This window comes from Podarcis liolepis, assembly GCF_965112155.1.
Source record: "Podarcis liolepis genome assembly, chromosome: 3".
NCBI classification, from domain to species: Eukaryota; Metazoa; Chordata; class Lepidosauria; order Squamata; family Lacertidae; genus Podarcis; species Podarcis liolepis.
In genome coordinates, this window is record NC_139557.1 from 66905772 (window position 1) to 66924945 (window position 19174).

At 41.1% G+C, this 19174-nt stretch overlaps 1 protein-coding gene and 1 long non-coding RNA gene across 11 annotated transcripts in view; one reads left to right on the forward strand and one right to left on the reverse strand.

Annotated features, from left to right (window-relative positions):
- The window catches only part of SASH1 (SAM and SH3 domain containing 1), a 522300-nt gene extending 509755 nt beyond the window's left edge, over positions 1-12545 (forward strand). For 9 of the 10 annotated variants that reach the window (XM_083496233.1, XM_083496239.1, XM_083496236.1 and 6 more), the window contains exons 17-20: positions 608-721; positions 3263-4347; positions 5587-5718; positions 7060-12545. In XM_083496233.1, coding sequence (XP_083352359.1) covers positions 608-721; positions 3263-4347; positions 5587-5718; positions 7060-7320 — 1592 coding nt within the window. In that variant the 3' untranslated portion in view covers positions 7321-12545. The remainder of the gene's footprint in view (positions 1-607; positions 722-3262; positions 4348-5586; positions 5719-7059) is intronic. The other variant, XR_014524332.1, reaches the window with a different exon arrangement.
- LOC310703755 overlaps positions 7529-19174 on the reverse strand; it is a 38392-nt gene continuing 26746 nt past the window's right edge. The window contains exon 2 of the long non-coding RNA XR_014524343.1: positions 7529-11083. This is a non-coding gene — a long non-coding RNA (uncharacterized lncRNA). The remainder of the gene's footprint in view (positions 11084-19174) is intronic.

Sequence of the window (19174 nt, forward strand, 5' to 3'; positions counted from 1 at the left end):
ATAAGCTGTGGGAGGATTGTAAAGATCACCTGTAATGAAGCTCTGAAATTATCCTCCAACTCCAAAAGATATCTTGGCTCTTCCCAACAGATTCCAAAGCATACTCCACCCACCCTTACCTCAGCAGAAGCAGCACATTTCTCTCTCCCCCGCCCTTTGTTTTCTGGATATGCTGTGTCAGTGTGTAAAGCCCCAAAAACTATATGGAATACAGTTCAAGGGTTGCTTGTGAATCCTGGATTTTATTTTGATTTAAATTTGAAAAAAGAATACTGAAAACATAATAAAAGACGCACAACTGCTTTAGTCATATCTGCAGGTGCAGGTTAGGTCCATTACGGCCATGTGATCCGCTGCCTAGCACATCAAGTTGCTGCAACTTTTCCCAGTAATCGACTCTCACCCCTACTCCCTTCTTCCACTATGTCCTCTCAGGGCAGCAGTACTCCTGCATTATCTGCTGCTGAAAACAACTCATGGCTCTTACTAAAAGATGTCTTTTTAGTATGCAGCTGGGTATTCTGGTAAGACAGAAGTGAGGTTATTAGCACTGTTCTTTGTGTAAGTTATGCCTTCTTACTTCCCCTCTTTCCTTTCTCTACTCCAGGTAACAGTGACCAGTCAGGTTCTCAGGAGAAACTCCTCATAGATGGTCAGGGCTTAAGTGGATGTTCTCCCCGGGATTCAGGCTGCTATGAAAGCAGTGAAAACCTGGAGAATGGTAACAATTGATCTATATCCATATCAAAAAGCATGCCAAATTTGTTAGATTTTAAGGGGCCACAGGGCACTCTTGTGGCTGAGAAAAGCAATCATGAAAACTCTTTGGCTCTGCTTTTGCTCTCTATAATTTAACGGCGGACTTGTGTGTGGCCTAGTTTTCCCATCCCTACATACTTATTTAGTGAATCTTACATTGTCGGTCGAGGCACAGTTTCAAGGCAGTGAGCAAAACGTGCTTCCCTCCCAGCAGTGTTTTTCAGCATTATCTTTCATATTACTGCTTTTTCATGTCAAGAGAGAGAATAAAGAGCACTGCCTCCAGATCAGTGTGATGCCACACTCATTTTATTTGCTGGAGGACATTTCCTTCTGTGATACAAAAGAATAACAAGGGAGTGCTGTGAATGAGGAACTAGCTCACACACTTACAGGGACTGAAGAACGTTTATTATCAAAGATTCTATTTTTGTATTGATTGTCTGCATTTGCTCATGTTAATTGCTAGATGTTAATTGCATTTAAAGAGCGTTGGGGGGTCCTCAAACTGGGATTGGGGCCAGGCCTTTACTATTCTCCCTCAATGCCGCAGTTCAGATTAAATCCCCCTCTCTACTTGAAGCTGCCATGAGCTCTCAGAAGAAAGCTGACATTGGGACTCATATAAGCTTCTCTCCAGTGGAGAGTAGCAGCTAGAAGAGACACGTTACACAAAAATATTCTCAGCCTCTGTAATAAAGATTTATATGGAGTTACTTCTTTGCAGAAGGATAGCAGTCCTCCTTGCTCTCCTAGCATCCTGGTTCCCAAGTTGTTTATTTTTTCATTTCTTCCCAATCCATGTTACCAGAGGATGACCAATTTTCACAATCTTTTCATGTCACTTCTGCTATAAGTTCAGGATGAAGAGTTTTCTGACTCCTGTGGATGTTATGTAAGGAGCGCAGGCATGGTGCACAGAAACAATGGTGATGGATATATTGGATCTTTGCAGCTGAATTGCTTGCCATGATAAGCACTGCTTCTGAAGCAGTGCGAAGTAATATTGGGGGGGGGGCTGCTGTGGAGTCTCTGACTCTTTTCTAAGGACTGCTGTACTCCTCAAGCAATGAGCAGACATTGGTGAACTCACATGCCATGAATACTAGGGTTTGTTTTAAATCTGAAAGAACCCTAACAAAATCCTGGACATCTTTCTGATATTAAAAGTTGATTTTCCCTCAACTGTGACATGTCCTTTGCCATAACCTTCTTGTAAAATCCATATTAGACACTTCCTTGTAAGCAGGTCTCACATGCAACAGCATACTTAAGTAAGTCCCATTTCTGAGTGGTGCCTTACTCAAGAGGCCAACTTATGTGGGGTTCCATGAGGCTGCCACGCAATATTGCAGATATGGACATGTAACACCAGAAAGGCATAACCCAGTTGATTTTGCCCTCATACAAGTATGAATGCTTCTCCCATTCTCTGCTCTTTAATGCAAAAATTTTGTAATGAGCGCAGGCTTTTTCAATGAGAAAGTTGTTGGGAGCCTAGATTGAAAACTATTTTGGAAACCTTTGGAAACTTTGAAAACAGCCATTTACTGTTAGGAAATATCATCCACTTTCTTCATCACCACCACCAGCTTCTAAAGCTTTCTGATTATTCTGTATAGCAAGAAAAAAACAAGGGAGATGCAGTGTTCTATTTTAGATTAAAGTTTTTCTTTCTTTCTGCCGGTGCTTTGAGACTTCTGAAGAGACATTGTGTTCTGCACTGAATGTGAATTCTATGCAGATTCAAAGCAGTCAACTGTGTATTATTCAGTGCCAAAGTTTAGCATTTTGAAGATAAAGCAATTGTACATGCATTGCATGAAACATCCATTCCTTCTTTGTAGGGTAGTGTATTCTTACCTCAAGGGTCCTTGGGCTCCACAAGGTTCCCTCATTATAGGATTCATGTAGACAGACTTCAGATAATCCAGAAAAACCTATTTTCTGAACTGAAGTCACATGAATAAATGAAGATGAAATGAAATAAATTATGACACAAGAAAATACTGTGCAAATAAAAAGCAGGTTTGTAGCCCATATTTTACTTTTGGGCTAAGAGACCCTATAATGAGGCTAACAGCACAGTAGAGTGGTTAGAGGTCAAGTTTGAGACAACATGGTTTATGTTTATTACTTATGTTATCAGTGCTGCTTCCTTGACCAGTGACACATGTTGGTGTTATAAATAAGTTATAATACACTGTGACATTGCATTTAATTTAAGCAAATGACAAGACAGCATACCACTATTGTTTGGTTTATAGAAAATCAATGACATACATATTTTAAACAGAGTCCTCATAACAAGTTGTCTTAACAAAGGATCACAGGACAGTGTAAACATCCCATGCTAGTCTTGGTTTGGTTTAGTTTTTATGTGTTTTTCTCATGAAGTTCTATTTTATTTGTACAGCAAAATCCAGTAGAAATGATATATTTAAACCTTTCTTTTGCACATTACTTCCACAAGTCATAAATATTTTTCCTCTTTTTGTTTCAGCTAAAACTCGAAAGCCTTGTCTCTTACCCTCAAAGTTGGCTTCTGAATACAGTTTTAAAGATTTCCACAGAAATCCACGGGCAAATTATCCAACCCTGCCCTTAACTAAATCAATAGATGTCCCCCAGCAAGGAGAGAAGGCACAGTTCACTTGTACAAATCATGTTCTGAAAAGCTGCCTCAAGCCCCCAGCAGTCACCGTCCTCAAGAAGAACCGCAGAAGTTTACCAGTTGGTATCTGTCGGAGCTGTGAGACTCTAGAAGGCGCTCAGAAGGTTCACATGTGGCCAAGATCTCATTCTCTTGGTGACCTTCATGGAGAAGCTGGCCCCGACTCTGCAAAGAAGCTGGATGTTTTCCCTCAAGGCGCACTGGATTTAACAAACATGCCAACTGGCTCTGGAGGTATGCACATGGCAGAACAGTTGATGGCTGAGCAGAGCAAAGCAGGTGTTGATTCTCTTAAGGGGAAAGCAAAGGAACTGCACTTCTCTGCAACCATTCCTTCCGGTGGAACATTCCCACTCTTTCTGCCTCAGAATTGTGGAGTTCATTCATCTTCACTTTCACGTGGTGTAACTTGGACTACTTTTGAAAACTTCAAAAAGACCACGCATGATCTTGGAAGGGCCAATCATTCTCCCTTCCCCAAGGAAGCTGATCAGAAGGGCACGGGTGAGACAAGAGCACAGCCAAAAACATCTTCACAGCCACCACCAGTCCCTGCCAAAAAAAGCAGAGAACGCCTTTCTAATGGACACTGTCACCTCCCCTCAGCCCTTTCTTGTCCAGATGTGCCATCCTTGCCAGCGAAAAAGAGCCTCCAGCCTGGCTCCTCTGATTCCAATGTACTGACTGTGTGTAGATCATCTCCTGGGCAGGAGCCCAGTAGTCCTTCAGGTGTACGACCTCCTTGGTTTTCAGATCTTCCAGAGACTGCTACTGTCCAGCAACATGTGCTAAAACTTGATCCTTTGTCAGTGAGAAAAATCTCTTCTAATAGAGGACTGGATCTGGAAATGTTGATAGAAAACAAGCTGCAATCTGAAGATATTGATCTCACAGAAGACCCATATTCTGACAAGGTACAGTGTGAGGAGGCTGAGAAATGTTTAATCTGTTCCTATTTGCGTTGTTTTCCTTCCCCACTTGAGTGTTGGAGCTGTTCCTTAAAAATGGCCTTAAACTGGCAATTAAAATGAAAGATAGTAAAGGTAAAGGGACCCCTGACCATTAGGTTCAGTCATGACCGACTCCGGGGTTGCGACGCTCATCTCGCTTTAGTGGCCGAGGGAGCCGGCGTACAGCTTCCGGGTCATGTGGCCAGCATGACTAAGCCGCTTCTGGTGAACCAGAGCAACACACGGAAACGCCGTTTACCTTCCCACTGGAGCGGTACCTATTTATCTACTTGCACTTTGACGTGCTTTTGAACTGCTAGGTTGGCAGGAGCAGGGACCGAGCAATGGGACCTCACCCCGTTGCAGGGATTCGAACTGCCGACCTTCTGACCTAGGCTCTGTGGTTTAACCCACAGCGCCACCCGCATCCCAAAATGAAAGATATATTAGACTAAACATTCTTAAAACTTTTCATACATTTCAGACACAGTGTGAAGCAATCTTAAATGGCTCCATGTGTATACCATGCAGATTTGGCATTCAACAATTCGCTTTTCATTTTAGGTGCTTGTTTCATCCATGTGGTGAGCCACTGCATGTAAAACAATTCAGTATTTGAAGTAGTCTCCCCTATGGTGGTCATATGCACATTGGCTCTTAGAGCTCTCAGCTCTGTAACATATAATAAATTACTGAATAATGTCAGTATTAATGTTAGTAGCAAATAAAAAGCAGCCTCTGCCATGTGGCAACAAGGCCTGAAATGTTCATTTGTCCATTATTTGACTTGGGCACAGCCAAGCAAAAGTTAAGGATATTTCAGTTGTATTAAATTTAGACTTAATAATGTAGAACTCAACAGGTCTTTTAAAGTGGTTGACTTCAGAGAGCACTTTTTCTGAGTTATCAACCATAGTTCTCAAACAAAGTAGCATATCGAGTTATACTTTCCCAATAATTTTAATAAACCTTTATAAGGAATATATATTTGAGATTTAAGACTCACAACCTCCTCTCTACAAATTATTGAAGTAAATGAACAAATTTCGTAAAGGTAATTTTCTGTGAAACTGAAGAAAGAACACACTTAAACCTATTGTAGTTTCTTAATGCAAAGGGGCCAACCATTTTGTTATTATTATGTGAAGAGACACATTGATTAACTTGAACCCCCCTGCCTTTATCACTCATCTCTGGCTGCAGCATGGCCGCTGTGGGATTCCTGAACTTTTGGTACAAAGGTACTCTGAAGACTTAGAGCATGCTGTAAAGGATGTTGCTACAAACCTGGACCAGATTCGGGTGAAGCAGCTGAGGAAGCAACACCGCATGGCGGTAAGTCTACATTCAGTGATCAAGTTCCAAGGAATGGGAAATGAAAGCTAAACAACATGGAGTTCTGGGGCTTTAGCATGTCTGATTGCAAGTTGGGGAAACTATTTGTGAATGATCTACATTTTAAAAGAAAAACAAATAAGATTCTAGCCTTGGCTTCTTAATTTTTCATATGCAAAGCATTTTTGATGCTGTTTCTATTGCTGATGAGACATTGCATGAGTTAACACCACAAGTGACAGCCATGAAATATGGAAACCCAGAGGAACATTCAAGTTAAACAGTGTACGTTATAGTTGCTGCTGCTGCCAATGAAGCTGGATTTGTGAACTTGTATGATTTTGAGTGAGGAAATCAATACTGAGGTAGCAGCAGAAAAGAAATTGGGGGGTGGGGAGGAAAGGAAATGTGTGTTTTGATTAGGCCTGGGTGATGTATCAATACATTGCCCAGGACAGGTATGATGGCCAGAGTGTAATGGCTACTTCATCTGGCGGTATATCGCAGATGAAACAGCAGCCGCTCTGGCCCTCATTGCTCTAGCAGGTGGTATATTTAGACCACTCTGCTGAGGAGACGCAGCCGTCCGTCCTCAGTGGAGCAGTTTAATGAAGCCCCCAGCCTGCAGGAGGAGGCTTGATCAATTGCTTCGCAGCTGCACACTCCTCAGCGGAGCAGTCTAAAGAAGCCACTCACCTCTGCCTCAGCCCCACATGGGTGGGCACCTCTTCAGGAGAAAGAGGTAGCAGAGGCAGCCCTACAAACAGAGCCTGACAGGCTCCATGCACTTGGCTATCGCTGCCTTTGCTGGGGGAGGGCGGACAGGCTGCGTCTTTCCTCCTGGGTGGTCAGTCACCCTGGGAGTAAAGATGCAGCACACCTGCTTGGGCGAAGGCAGCCATGCGCCTTTGAGGGAGCCCTCCTCCCGCCCCCCCCACTCACCTCAGTAGTTTGTTCCCTCCACACCCAGTGGGAGGAACAAACTGCATTAGCCCCATGAGGCACTGATTGAAACCACCTCATCTCCCTTGGTTGCAATTTCAGCCCAACTCCAATGCAGCTTGTTCCTCCCTCCGTTTCACCATTGTGGTATATCATCAGATCGCAGTGTTTGGCTGGTGATACATCGCAATGTTGAAAAGCTGACATTGCACAGCCCCAATTTTGAGGTGACTAAGCAAAATAGTATCTAGTAAGCTAAAGGACTGCTTCGAAATGCCCAGATATCTGCTTCACAATATAGCATTATAGATACCTCTTGGAAGTAAGCCCCATGTTATCGTTTTTTTTAAAAAAGAAAAAGTCAACCAGCTGGTTATATTGCGTTTTCTCTTGCTACAGATTCCAAGTGGAGGCCTCACTGAAATCTGTCGAAAACCTGTGTCCCCCGGCCATATCACTTCCATAGCCGACTGGCTGGTTTCTATTGGCCTTCCGATGTACTCAAGCTCCTTCATGGCTGCAGGAATTGATGACCTAAGCAAAGTGCCTTCTCTGTCAAAAACATCACTTCATGAGGCTGGCATCACAGAGGAGAGGCACATAAGCAAGCTTTTGGCAGCAGCAAGACTACTCAGTACCCTCAACCCAGAGACAATATAACACACTCTGAAACATAGCATCTGCCAGTTGGAAAAGCCAGAGTTTCCTACCATGTCAATTTCATCTTTAATTTCTCCAGAAAGCTCTTTGGCATCAGGCAATGGAGGTCTTTGGGAAGACGTTGGAGAATATAAGAAGTTGTTTTGAGAGGGAAATGGTGCTTGCCGATTACCCCTTAAAGAAAAGGCACAGTTATGTTAGTTTCTTAAAGACTGAGGCTGGCTTCAACCCATTTCAGAATATACATGTCCATTACAAAAAAGGGAACTTTACATCAACTTTTAAGCCCCAGGAACTTGGAGGAGTAGAGTTAGGTCTCTGTACTTTGGGGCTGCTCATCTGTTAAAGTGCAGCTCATTGATAAATCATGGATCTACAGTCCTAAGCAAACAAACACCCCAGGGGGTGTTTTTACAAGTAAAAATCTTAAACATTACATCTCTTCATAGTAGCTTATGTTTATCCTTTTCATTCCACCAATTCGTTTTACATAAATAAATAAAACTCCTTCCTGTGTTTGGTGGGTTTTTTCAGGTTTCTGAGCCTCTAGGTAGGCCAAAGATCCTCAATGGATTTAGTTTTATTGTGGATCTCATTTTATGCCAGTGCAATTTCCAAGACCAACTCAGAAAATTCCTTATTTGTATAGAATTAAAGTCATTTTTATAACTGCTTCTTTAGCACTCAGCTTTTTATTTGCCTTAAAATGCTTTTGAGCAGTTCACTTACAGCGTTCGTTTTTCAGAGGCATTTCGTTGTTGTCACTATTATTTGGCACCTGACAGGTTTGTGTCTTATAGCTGTTATTGTAGATTGTAACATCTGTTTTGTAAAGTTTTCTTTTTGAAGTCAGATTTTGGTTCTCAGGCTAACAACTTGTTTATGGCAGTTCGTATGCTGGTATTACTAAAAGGCTAAAAGATATTTTGCCTTGTGTATGTACATATATAATTATAAAAAAAGGTTTTTCATGTTACTTGCAATTTGGTGTACTGTATTATATTGTCAGTTGAAATGCTGCAGCTTTGACTTGGTATCCTGACCATATCAATGGAAAACATTGGTCTCTGAAAAACAAAAGGTTATCCAGGGAAGTAAATTAACTGATAAGAAAATTGTGTGTCTGACACAGTACCAGAACAAGAATCACATTCCATTGTATTGATGGGGAAAACAAACTTTAAGCTGTCATTCTTGCAAAAAGTCAATATAATACCTCTTTTGTTGGGTGTTAAAATGACAATTAGAGTAAAAGCCATCTGGTTGGCACTGTGAGATCAGGCTGCTAAACTAGATGAGCCTTTAGTCTGATCCAGCAGGGCTCTACTTAGGTTCACCTGGGATGCTGAAACAGCTTGTTCTTTCTTCACCATGTTCTTGTTTTCTAAAACTATTAAACAATGCAGTGTAGAATCTCTTACTCCCTTCTGTGAATATAGATGGTTTATTTTTGTACATGGCCAGACATTTTGTATACCAAATAAGCTCAGCTTGAGTTCTAATGTATCTAGATTATTCTTTAGTGTCCATTAACAAGCTAAAATTGTAGAGGCTTTTCAGCATAAATAACAGCGAGTAAACTGGAAGATGTAATGAGCTCAGCATGGAATTGGAAACTCAGATCTGGTTCAAAACTGCTTTGTAATTTTACACAAGTGTCGTCACCTCTCTAACTCACTTGCTTTGTCCTGCCTATGAAAAGAAAGTAGTTTATACAACTTCTTAAAGCACATTCAACCTTAAGAGGAAAGTTGGGTCACAAAGGCACACAGCCTTCTCCAAAAGTGTTTTTGACTTGATGTGCTTTTTAACTTTTTGCAGTATTTTTTTAAAGCTAAAAGCAAAACATTATAAAGTAATTTAAACTGAGGTGTCCAAAGCTGCTCTGGATTTTCTTTCCTTTGCTGAGACATAAGGAAGAGAGACGCTTTAACAGGATGGCTGTAGAGAATGTGAGACAGTTGAATGTGGGGTCGGGGCTGAGGGAGGTTAGTAAGTAAACCCTTTAACAAATTGACAAAAGCAGTTGTTAAGGCTTTAATCCTAAATAAACTTGTTTAAAAGTGCATCCATTAAAGCACATGGAACAAGCTTCCAAAAGTGTTGAAGTGCACAGAAAGTTTAATTTTCTGAAAAGGTTTTCACTTTGGGCCTAACCCCATGGGTCTGAAAGATACCAGCATAGGTTAGCTTCCACATGATGAGCACAAGCCAGTTGAAGTTAGCTCTTTGAAACTAGAGCATTCAAGCAATGAAAAGGGACTTCAGGGTGCTTCAATTTAACTGAATCATGTCCAGTATTTAAGCTTAGTATGCTGGGCTATGTAATATGGATACAGCTGTCCTCCCTGCAATCATGTTAATATGGATAATGTAGTTTAAAAGTACCGTAAATACTTCCAGTATCCATACACAGACAATGACACATTGCTTTCAGGTCCACTTTCCATTTAAGTAGATTTACAGACTAAACCTGTGGCTGTTAAAACAAACATAATACATTTTGGAGCAATAGGACTGCTTTTGCAATAGACTAATATGACCCTTTCTACCAGCATAGATATAAATATGGGCAAAATAGATCACATGGTGCATGGGAAGTGAGGATTGCTTCATATAAAGAGGATTTAGCATAATTTGGGGAGACAGTAATAGTGAGGAGGAAGAATATGTTATCTCCAGAAAAGTGCCTTGCACCTGCAACTGTCTGTAGTGGCAAGTAATTGTGCACATTAAGCAGTCATTAAAATAAGTCATTTCTCACATTACCTGTCAGTTGATTCATGTGGACAAAGTAGAAACATTCCTTGGTGGCACCATGTATTGTCTGTCTCCAAGACTGTCATGTGCAATGCTAATTCCCAGACAACCATTGGTAGGGGTGTGCTTTAAAATAATATTTTCACACAGTAAAAAACATAACATAGCAAGCGGCCCCTTTGACTTCTGACTGTCAAGGACCTTAAAGGTAAGGGTACCCCTGACCATTAGGTCCAGTCGCGGACGACTCTGGGGTTCTGGCGCTCATCTCGCTCTATAGGCCGAGGGAGCCGGCGTTTGTCCACAGACAGCTTCCGGGTCATGTGGCCAGCATGACTAAGCTGTTTCTGGTGAACCGGAGCAGTGCACAGAAACGCCGTTTACCTTCCCGCCAGAGCGGTACCTATTTATCTACTTGCACTTGATGTGCCTTCGAACTGCTAGATGGGCAGGAGCTGGGACTGAACAACGGGAGCTCACCCCATCGCAGGGATTCAAACTGCCGACCTTCTGATTGGCAAGCCCTAGGCTCTGTGGTTTAGACCACAGTGCCACCCGCATCAAGGACCTTGGGACCCCCAAAATGTACCGCTTCCACCAAATCTGTTCAATGTATTCTGATGTGCACACAGCTGCCACACTTGGAAACAGTGTTCCATTTATTAAATGGAGAAAGTAGATCATGGACATTCATTTACATTTACAAATGTGTTACTGGAATTGAAGTTAATGAAGCAATGCACAAAGTACATCAGAGCACATGTGCTACGCTGAATTTGGGTCATATGGTTACAAATACATGTGGTATGACCAACAGGATTTTCATTTAGGTGCTAGGTTGTGTTTTAAAACAAATATTTAAAAAATGAGTACCTTGCAATATTTATCCTTCTGAATTGGGGGCACGTATGTGAGATGTGGCCTGCATCAGGTTTCCATCTCCTCCGCAGTTCCTCTGCACCCTCAACAGCAAGCTGCTGGTGGAGACTTTCCCTGCTGGAGCCTGTGAAAGGAAAGCATAGCCTTGAGAATTGTGTGAACAGAGGTATTAGTTGCATGGGAAAATGTGGGTGGGTTAGTGTGAATGGGGTGTCACCCCTCCATAGGCCCGTATGCAACCCCTGACCTCTGACCCCTGACAGAATGCAGCCCTCACCTCATCTTAAGTTTTTTCTCCTTTTCTAGATACACCCTCAAAAGGCAATTGCTTTTTAAAAGAACAAATTGAGCGAAGGAAAGTAGCCAACAACAATTGTTCTTTTAAACAACATAATTGTTCTTTTAAACAACAAAAGCAATCTAAATTTGTTAGGCTACAGAAGCTGCCTTACTGGTTCAAACTTGAATGAAAGGAAAGGGAAAAACCAGTGTTCACTCTTATCGAAAGCACTGTATACATTAATATCCCTAAGCTACGTTAGGAATGATGATCGCTTAAACTGAATGACAAAGGGGTAGAACTTCTATGCCTGTTTACAAATCCAGTGCAAATTTTCCTGATTTTTAAAATATATACATTGCTTTTAAATATTTTTTCAATTTGTTCATTCTTGAGTTAGACTTTTGCTTACAGATTATTTTAGTTTATTGTTGATTTAGCAGTTGACCATTTCAACAGTATATATATTAATCCTGGAAAAGCCTTAAAAAGTTAGGTACCTCTTAAACATTATGTACAGCAATGAACTCACGGTAAACAATAGCATGTTATTTACCACCATCTCCTTACATGCAGGGTTCCAAGTAAATGTTGGATTGGAGACTGTCAAAATACACAAAGCCAGAAGCATGTGCCAATTCAATTCATCTCTAGACATACAGGGCCACTTAAGTCTCCATGTCATACTGTTTTAGTTGGCATCAAATCATAACGTTAGCAAGGTAAGGCCTGATGGTCTAAAGACTTGTAATTGTAAACCTGGCTTTGGTGCAAGTGGAAACTCTGGAAATAAGATCTGGAGCACAAATCCTTATTAACCCTTTTCACACAGATCTAAGTGCAGGAATAAAGGTCAATTCACCAAGTCATGGCTGTACATCTGTATTGTATTATTTTTAGTCTAAACGCATTGACTCCAAGCTAACTCTTACTCATACTCAAGACCTCTTTTTGGAAAATGAAAACTTTAAACAAGTTATGTAACAACTAACAAATGTTGCACTTTCTGTATATGAATCAATATTTAAATAACTTATTTTTCTCCATTTGCTGTTCTTAAATAATGTAAGTAGCTGTAATATACCAGTACCAATAAGTCTTTGCAGTTTGCTTCAACCTGAAAAAGCGGTGTATAATAAAAAATGAGAGAAAATGAGGAGGGGGGAAAAAACATATGAATTTGTAAATATTACTGTGCTCTGTTACATTTAGCAAAAAAAGAGGAAACAAAAGGAATTTTCTGTGTATGAAAACTTCTCTATAATTATGACTTATTGTTCATAGGAAAATAAATAAATTCTCTCAAGCTCATGTATCTTCTTTGTTAGTGTTAGTAATTTTTATTAAAAAAGCTGAATTAGGATTGGTAAGGTGCAAAATTGCTTGGGAAAGGGTAGGGAAGCTGTTTCAACCCAAGGATCACATGCCCTCCTAACAAACCATTGAGGGAGCACACTAGTGGTAGTTCCAGAAGGAAAAAGTGGGTGGAGCAACAAATGTTAATTTACTCACTCATTCCTCTCTGTCCACCGTCCAGACAACAAAGAGGAATAGGAGGGTGCAAAGCAGCTCCAAGCGAGGGGAGTGGCCTTGGGAGATTTCCATGGACAGGTAAAGAGGAATGGAGGGCTTCATTGAGTTTTGGGGGCCAGAGTTTTCCTATCCGCACAACAGGGTTTAGCGAAGAGCATTGCTGAATCTGCAGAGGCTGAACATGAGCAGGGAAGTCATGAATATCAGCTTTGATTCTTTCCTGATCTCCAATGTTCCTTCTGTGGCTTTGGAGATTACAGAAATGTCTCCTAACTGGCATTCATGGATTTACATGTTACTTGAGTTTCTTTTTTTCCGTTTAGGTTGTCCATTGACCACAGTCCTCTGGGCATTTATAAATATTTAAAAGCTACAAAAATTACTTTTGACACAGCAAGCATGTTTGCCCATAATGCCAGAAATGTGAAAAAGAGTCTTGCAAAGAAAGAGAAGGGCTGGAGTAAATTGTTTAGAAATTAATTATTATTTGATGGTGGTGATGACAATCAAAGATGCAGATTGCATTGATAGTTCAGGCTTAGAATCATTGTAAGAGTTCACATTCACTTCAAACTGCTTTTCCCCATCCCTGCCAAATTAACAGTCAACTACCTCCACTAGGCTGCCTGGGCCCAGACATCTGACTATATTATTGCAGTGACTCCCAAACTGAGGATTAAAACTCACTGGTGTGTGATAAATTATCTCTTATTAACTCAGGCCAAAAGCATATTAGGTCCAGTATCCTCTTTCCTACAGTGGACAAATGGATGTTTTTGGTAGCTGACCACTGGTTTAATCTTTTTGTCTGTTGACATACCTCTGGGGAACCAGTTCATAATAAAAAATACACTATTTATAGAAATGGAAGATTTTTAAAAAGCAAATGGTAGAAATATTCCACAGAATAACAATTGCCCCAAGTATCCTGAACGCCGCAGAAATCTCCTGCAGCCATTCGGAAGCTGTGCCTTGGTTTTTGAATGGAGTCCAACAGACTCCTAGAACAGATTAAGTTTGAGAACCAAAGTACCATTGTAGCTGGTAAGCAGCTGATTCAAGACTACTGCTCTCATTTGTATGATGACCAGGCTGAATGTTCAAGTCCATCAACTACAGTTTAAAAAAATTCTCTCTTGGAAATTATCCTGGGCAGTTGCATCATAAACTCTTATTCAAAGAATGAACATGCAGAAGTCTACATAAGGTGTTCATAGATACATAGTAAAATTAGATTTCGTTTTGCTGTCAACACTGACTCTGTAGGTTGTTCCACAAGAGGGCACTGTTCTGCTAACTAGAAATAGGACACTGGGCTTTTCCTGCAAGAATTGTGATGAGTTATGATACAGCCACAGGCTGTTTCCAAGTTACTTTTGAGTAACAAAATAGAAATAAAAACAAAAGCAACATGACAGCAACAGCAATTGCTTTTATACATTCCTTTAACTGGAAAGAATTATGCCTTCCAAATGGCTGGAGCCTGTGATATTTTGAGGTCAAGCACAAATCCTAGAAGTATTCTTATTTCCTCTATGTGTATGCACATGTGCACATACGAAGATCAAATCCAAGTTACTAGTGAAGAATGACATTCACATTCCAAAAATACAGAAACCACTTCCTGAACGCCATCTGCAAACCATTCAGTTCCAAAAGACAGATAACACAGCAAATCCTCAGTCAAAAATTGACAATGTTCTATTTCCAAAGGGTGGAAATTACCCTATTGCTTTAAATCTTTTTAATATATACCTGCCTTATGTCTATGAAAGTCATGCTTGGTTTCACTCAAAACAAGCCATGGATTCACATCATGCTTTGAGTGAAGCAAATAATGATCCCTGGTTCAGACATAACATTAAGCCAAGAGTCATGGTTTGTTGCTCTCACTAGGCAAGCAGCAAAACACCAACAATGTTCATGTTCATGGTAAACTATGATATAACCATGACATGTGAACACAGCCAATATGTTCCTCATTCACATGAAATGGACAACAATATTAATTGGGCTGGGTTTCTTCCCTGCAACTTCTATATGGCTGGTTTTTGTTTTTAATCTGCTAATGAAACATAATCTGCATACCTTGAAAACCTCAAATTGCTATGGAAAAACATCATTGGTTCAGAATCTGCAGATGCTCAGATTTACTGCAGCTATTACCGTAAGCTTCTTTAAAAGCCTTTGCTCTGGGGTTTACTAGGGCTCCAGCCTGCCCAGTTTCCTCCAGTCTACTCCAACCGGCAGCTGCTTTACACCATGTATCAAGCGGACCATCACAAAACCAGTATTCAGAAAGTTCATGCAATTTCAAATTCTGTACTATATCACAAACTAAACGATGCTCGTACTTATCACTCCCCCCCCACCCCAATCTCCAAATTGTACATAGTGGTCTCAGATGCAACAAAGCTTTAAAGAAAACAATAATCTCTTAAGATAAATTCTTTGGGTTATATCTAATGAAGCTGTCCTGTTGGTGCAAAGACTTCCGCCTGTGCAATGAGGTGTCCCCTCCCTCAACTCTCCCTGCCCTGCCCAATCTGTTCTGGGGGTTTCTCCAGCCCTTTGGAGCAGATGGGGTATAGGGAGAATAAGTCCCATTGCACTGGCAGAAGTCTGCCCCCTAACAGTGGATGGCTTCATATTCATGCAACCCTATGAATTTATAGTTGGTAAAAAGTTAAATGTTTTCTTGGAAGCTCACAGCAGTTTACTTCTGACAGAATCCAAATGAATCTCAACCGTGTATTTTCTCTATACCTGCTCAAGGTCTGCTTGGACAGCAAGAAAGCAGCAAGAGACCTTGCAAGAAACATTTAGCAATAGCTCCATAAATTCAATCAATCTGCTCACCAGAAAAAGGGGTGAGTGGGGGTGATTTCCACTTATTCAAGTCATCGTAAGCACATCTCCCTCCCCCACTGTAGCTTAAGAGGCTGAAGTACATTCAGATTTAATTATCTGAGACTGCAATGTTTACTACAAAGTAGGCCCCAATGCAGTAGAACTAAAGCAGCTTTCACAATTAAGCATAATAGTGTAAACAAACAGAATTAAAGATCTCCTTGAATTGACTCACAGCTTGATCCTCTGACATTGGTGAAGTTGTGTGGCCTAGAGCTCAGCCCAGGATCCTATAGTATGCATGAGGGATTAGCCTTCCTACATGAGAACTTGTACTATAAAAGGTCTGTAACAGGGATGGCGATCCCATGGCTCTCCTGACCTTATTCAGCTCCAATTATCCATTGCTGGCTGGGACTGATGGAAGCAGGACTCCATCCCTGGCCTATGATTACGTACATATATCATTTTTCCTCACCAGAGAATAAAATAGACTTATTGCCTTGTATCATAGATTAGGGAATAAGGGGTTACAAATCAAAGTATGCAACATCCAAGCAGGCGTATGTCTCTTTGTTTACACACTGAACAACTGGTTTGATTACAACATTTGGCTATGTCCCAGAAAGGGATGACATCAGGATGAGGAGGCCTAGACTGACTGACTGACTATTTGTCAGGGATGGGGAACCTCTTGATCTCCAGATGTTGTCAGCCTACAAACCCCATCATCCTTGACCACGCTGGCCGGGAGTGATGAGAGTTGGAGTCCCACAACATCTAGAGAACCTCAGGTGGCTCACCTCTGAGCCACCTTCGTGGCACAGTGGGCCTTTAAGTCATTGCACAGAGACCCAGAGTTAGTAGGCATTAGAAAGTGCCACAGTGAATTTGGTGGACTGAGCTCTAGTTTACTTTGGCCTATGTGAGGGAAGACTGGCATTCAAAGTATATTTGCAGTGTGGTCCACACTTGGTTGTGTTTTTCCACCTCAGAGTTGTGGCCTCTCAAATCCTCCTGTAGGGTTTATTTTTGGACTTGGGCAAGACCACTCATGAAAGCTAGTTTGAAGCTAGCTTTCAGAGAATTTAAATAAACTTCAATTTTCTTGGCTCCTTACTAAAGTCTTCTGTCCTGAGATGATGAGGGATGGAGTTTTCTAGATTCATTAAATGCATACTGACTTGAAATCAGGATGCTGACTTGGCTAATTTACTTATTCAATTCCAGAGTTTAATTTTATAGATGTCTTTGTAACACAGGAAAAAGTCTGGAGCAATTTGATGTTAATATTTAAGGAAGAGAAAAGCATTACATAAGGCAAATTACAAGAGCAATTGGCTCTGTCCTCTGTTTGGGGGCAAGTGATAAGTTGATAGTGCCTTTTGGCTCTCGAGACTTTAAGAGGAAATGGAAAGCTATCTGAAGTGAGAAAGGAAACATTCCCGAATTATTGCCTACTTTATATACATTGAAATATCCCACTTTGAATGCTAAATGGAAACAACTGCCAAGTTCCATCTGGTCCCAGTAAACTATTTTGGCTGTGATTCAAATGAGCCTGTAGCACACATACCAGAGATAGAGTGTGTGTGTGTGTGTGTGTGTGTGTGTGTGTGTGTGTAGCTGGAAGTCCTGGGACTGTCTCTAGGCTCCAGAGCAGCCCTCCCTGTCTCAAAACCAGACCCCCCCCCAGCTCTCCAGAAAGGCACTGAAAGTGGTTCGGTGCAATGTCTGTGCCTCTTTGTCAAACATTTATTGCAACTTGTACAGGAGAATTTCCTACCTTATTACAGCCTTTGAATTTAATCTTTTTTATTTGCTTTTTCATAACAATCTATTATATTTTTCAACTTCTCCAAATTGTTTTAAGGCTGGTGTTTAAAACTTAAACTGAAGGATCGACTGTTGCCATATGAGCTGCCTATTTATTAAGATCTCCACCTGACGCCCTATTATGAGTCCCCTCCCCTGCCAGAGGAGTTGTACTGAGGGACAGTGCCTATGAGCGTCTTATTTGCTATGCTATTCTCCAGAGATACTTTTTATTATTCATCAGTGACCCATTCTTTTTCTGTTCATTGTTTCAATATTAAATTGTGAAGGCACCTTGAGCACATTTCATGGGAACATGAGATTAATTTTCATAATTATTTAAATACAAATGTTTGACATGGAACACTCCAGCTATCTTCACTGTTTGCTTCTGAATTTTGAGGACCCAACTAATTAAACAGTTGCTGCTATAAAGCTTATTTGTTTATTTGTTTTAAGAATTTATAAATCACTTAATATAAACTAAAGCTATTGGCCTCAAAACTAAAACCAAGAATTCAGCTGAGGAAGGCTTTAGTAGGGGGGGGAGTCTTCATCCTATTTCTAAAACAGAGCAATAACTATCTATTCACCATGGCAACAGGGTTCAATAATGTTGGTGCCACCACAGCGAAGGCCTTGTTGCCACTAACCACACACTGAACGTGTGGCACTGCCAGAAACACTTCAACAGCTGAGTGCCAGGACTAGGCCGTGATACAGGGGGCAAAAAGGTGTCTAAGATAAGCTGGTCCTCAATTGGTTTGGTCTTTATGAACTAAAAAGCAAGATCTTAAACCTGGCCCAGTAGCATACAGGCAGGCAGTGCAATTCTTTCAACACAGAGACACAGAGCTGCTTCAAAACGGATTAGGCTGCCTCCCTAATCTACAGATAAAAGTCAAATCTTGCAGACAGTGCACATCCCTGTCCAGGAATCATCATTGTTGGCATACAAATTGAAGCTGGCAGAAAGTACTCTAAGCCATTGAAAACACCTAGGCTTCCGGCATCAGTGACAGATCTAGGTGCACTGCCAGACTGCAAGCCTGCTCCTTCGCAGAGAATGCAACCCCACGTGGAACAGGCAAAGGACCAGTCACTCAGACCAGGCCTAAAGGAATCCTGCACAAGGTATAAATGTTGATCATATTTCTCATCCCAATATATATAGCCTTGAGTCTTGACTGTTTCTATAATCAGTTCTGAAAGTTTAAACAATGGGGGGGGGCATAGCTGAGTAGCAAAGGAAGTGCATGCAAAAGGATCATAGGATCATGAGGATCATCTATTCCAGCTCCCTGCAATGCAGGAAACTTTTGCCCAACATGGGGCTCAAACCATGAGATTAAGAGTCTCATGATTAACTGAGTGAGCTCTGCCCAGATTTATTTCCCAGCATCTCTGAGTAAGGGTGGGAAAGACCCCCGCCTGCTCCATTCTCCACACTCCTCGTAATATAGAGTAGTTTGGTTTTATTCAGGCTATGTTACATTGGGTATTTTGTTTATCTAGCAATCATTTTAGTAATATTTTGTGTGTTTGAGGTTGTATGGTTTTATTGTGTGTGGTGTGATCACCTGTAAACTGATTTGCAAAACTTATGGGTTGCATCTACCCCTGTCCATGTGCAAGATGGGGCTGCAGAGGGGAGGCGAGGGGAGGTAGGTGAAGACCTGCTAATCAGGAGTGTGCAGGGCAATTAAACCAATTACCTGGGGGGAAGGTCTTGAAGCA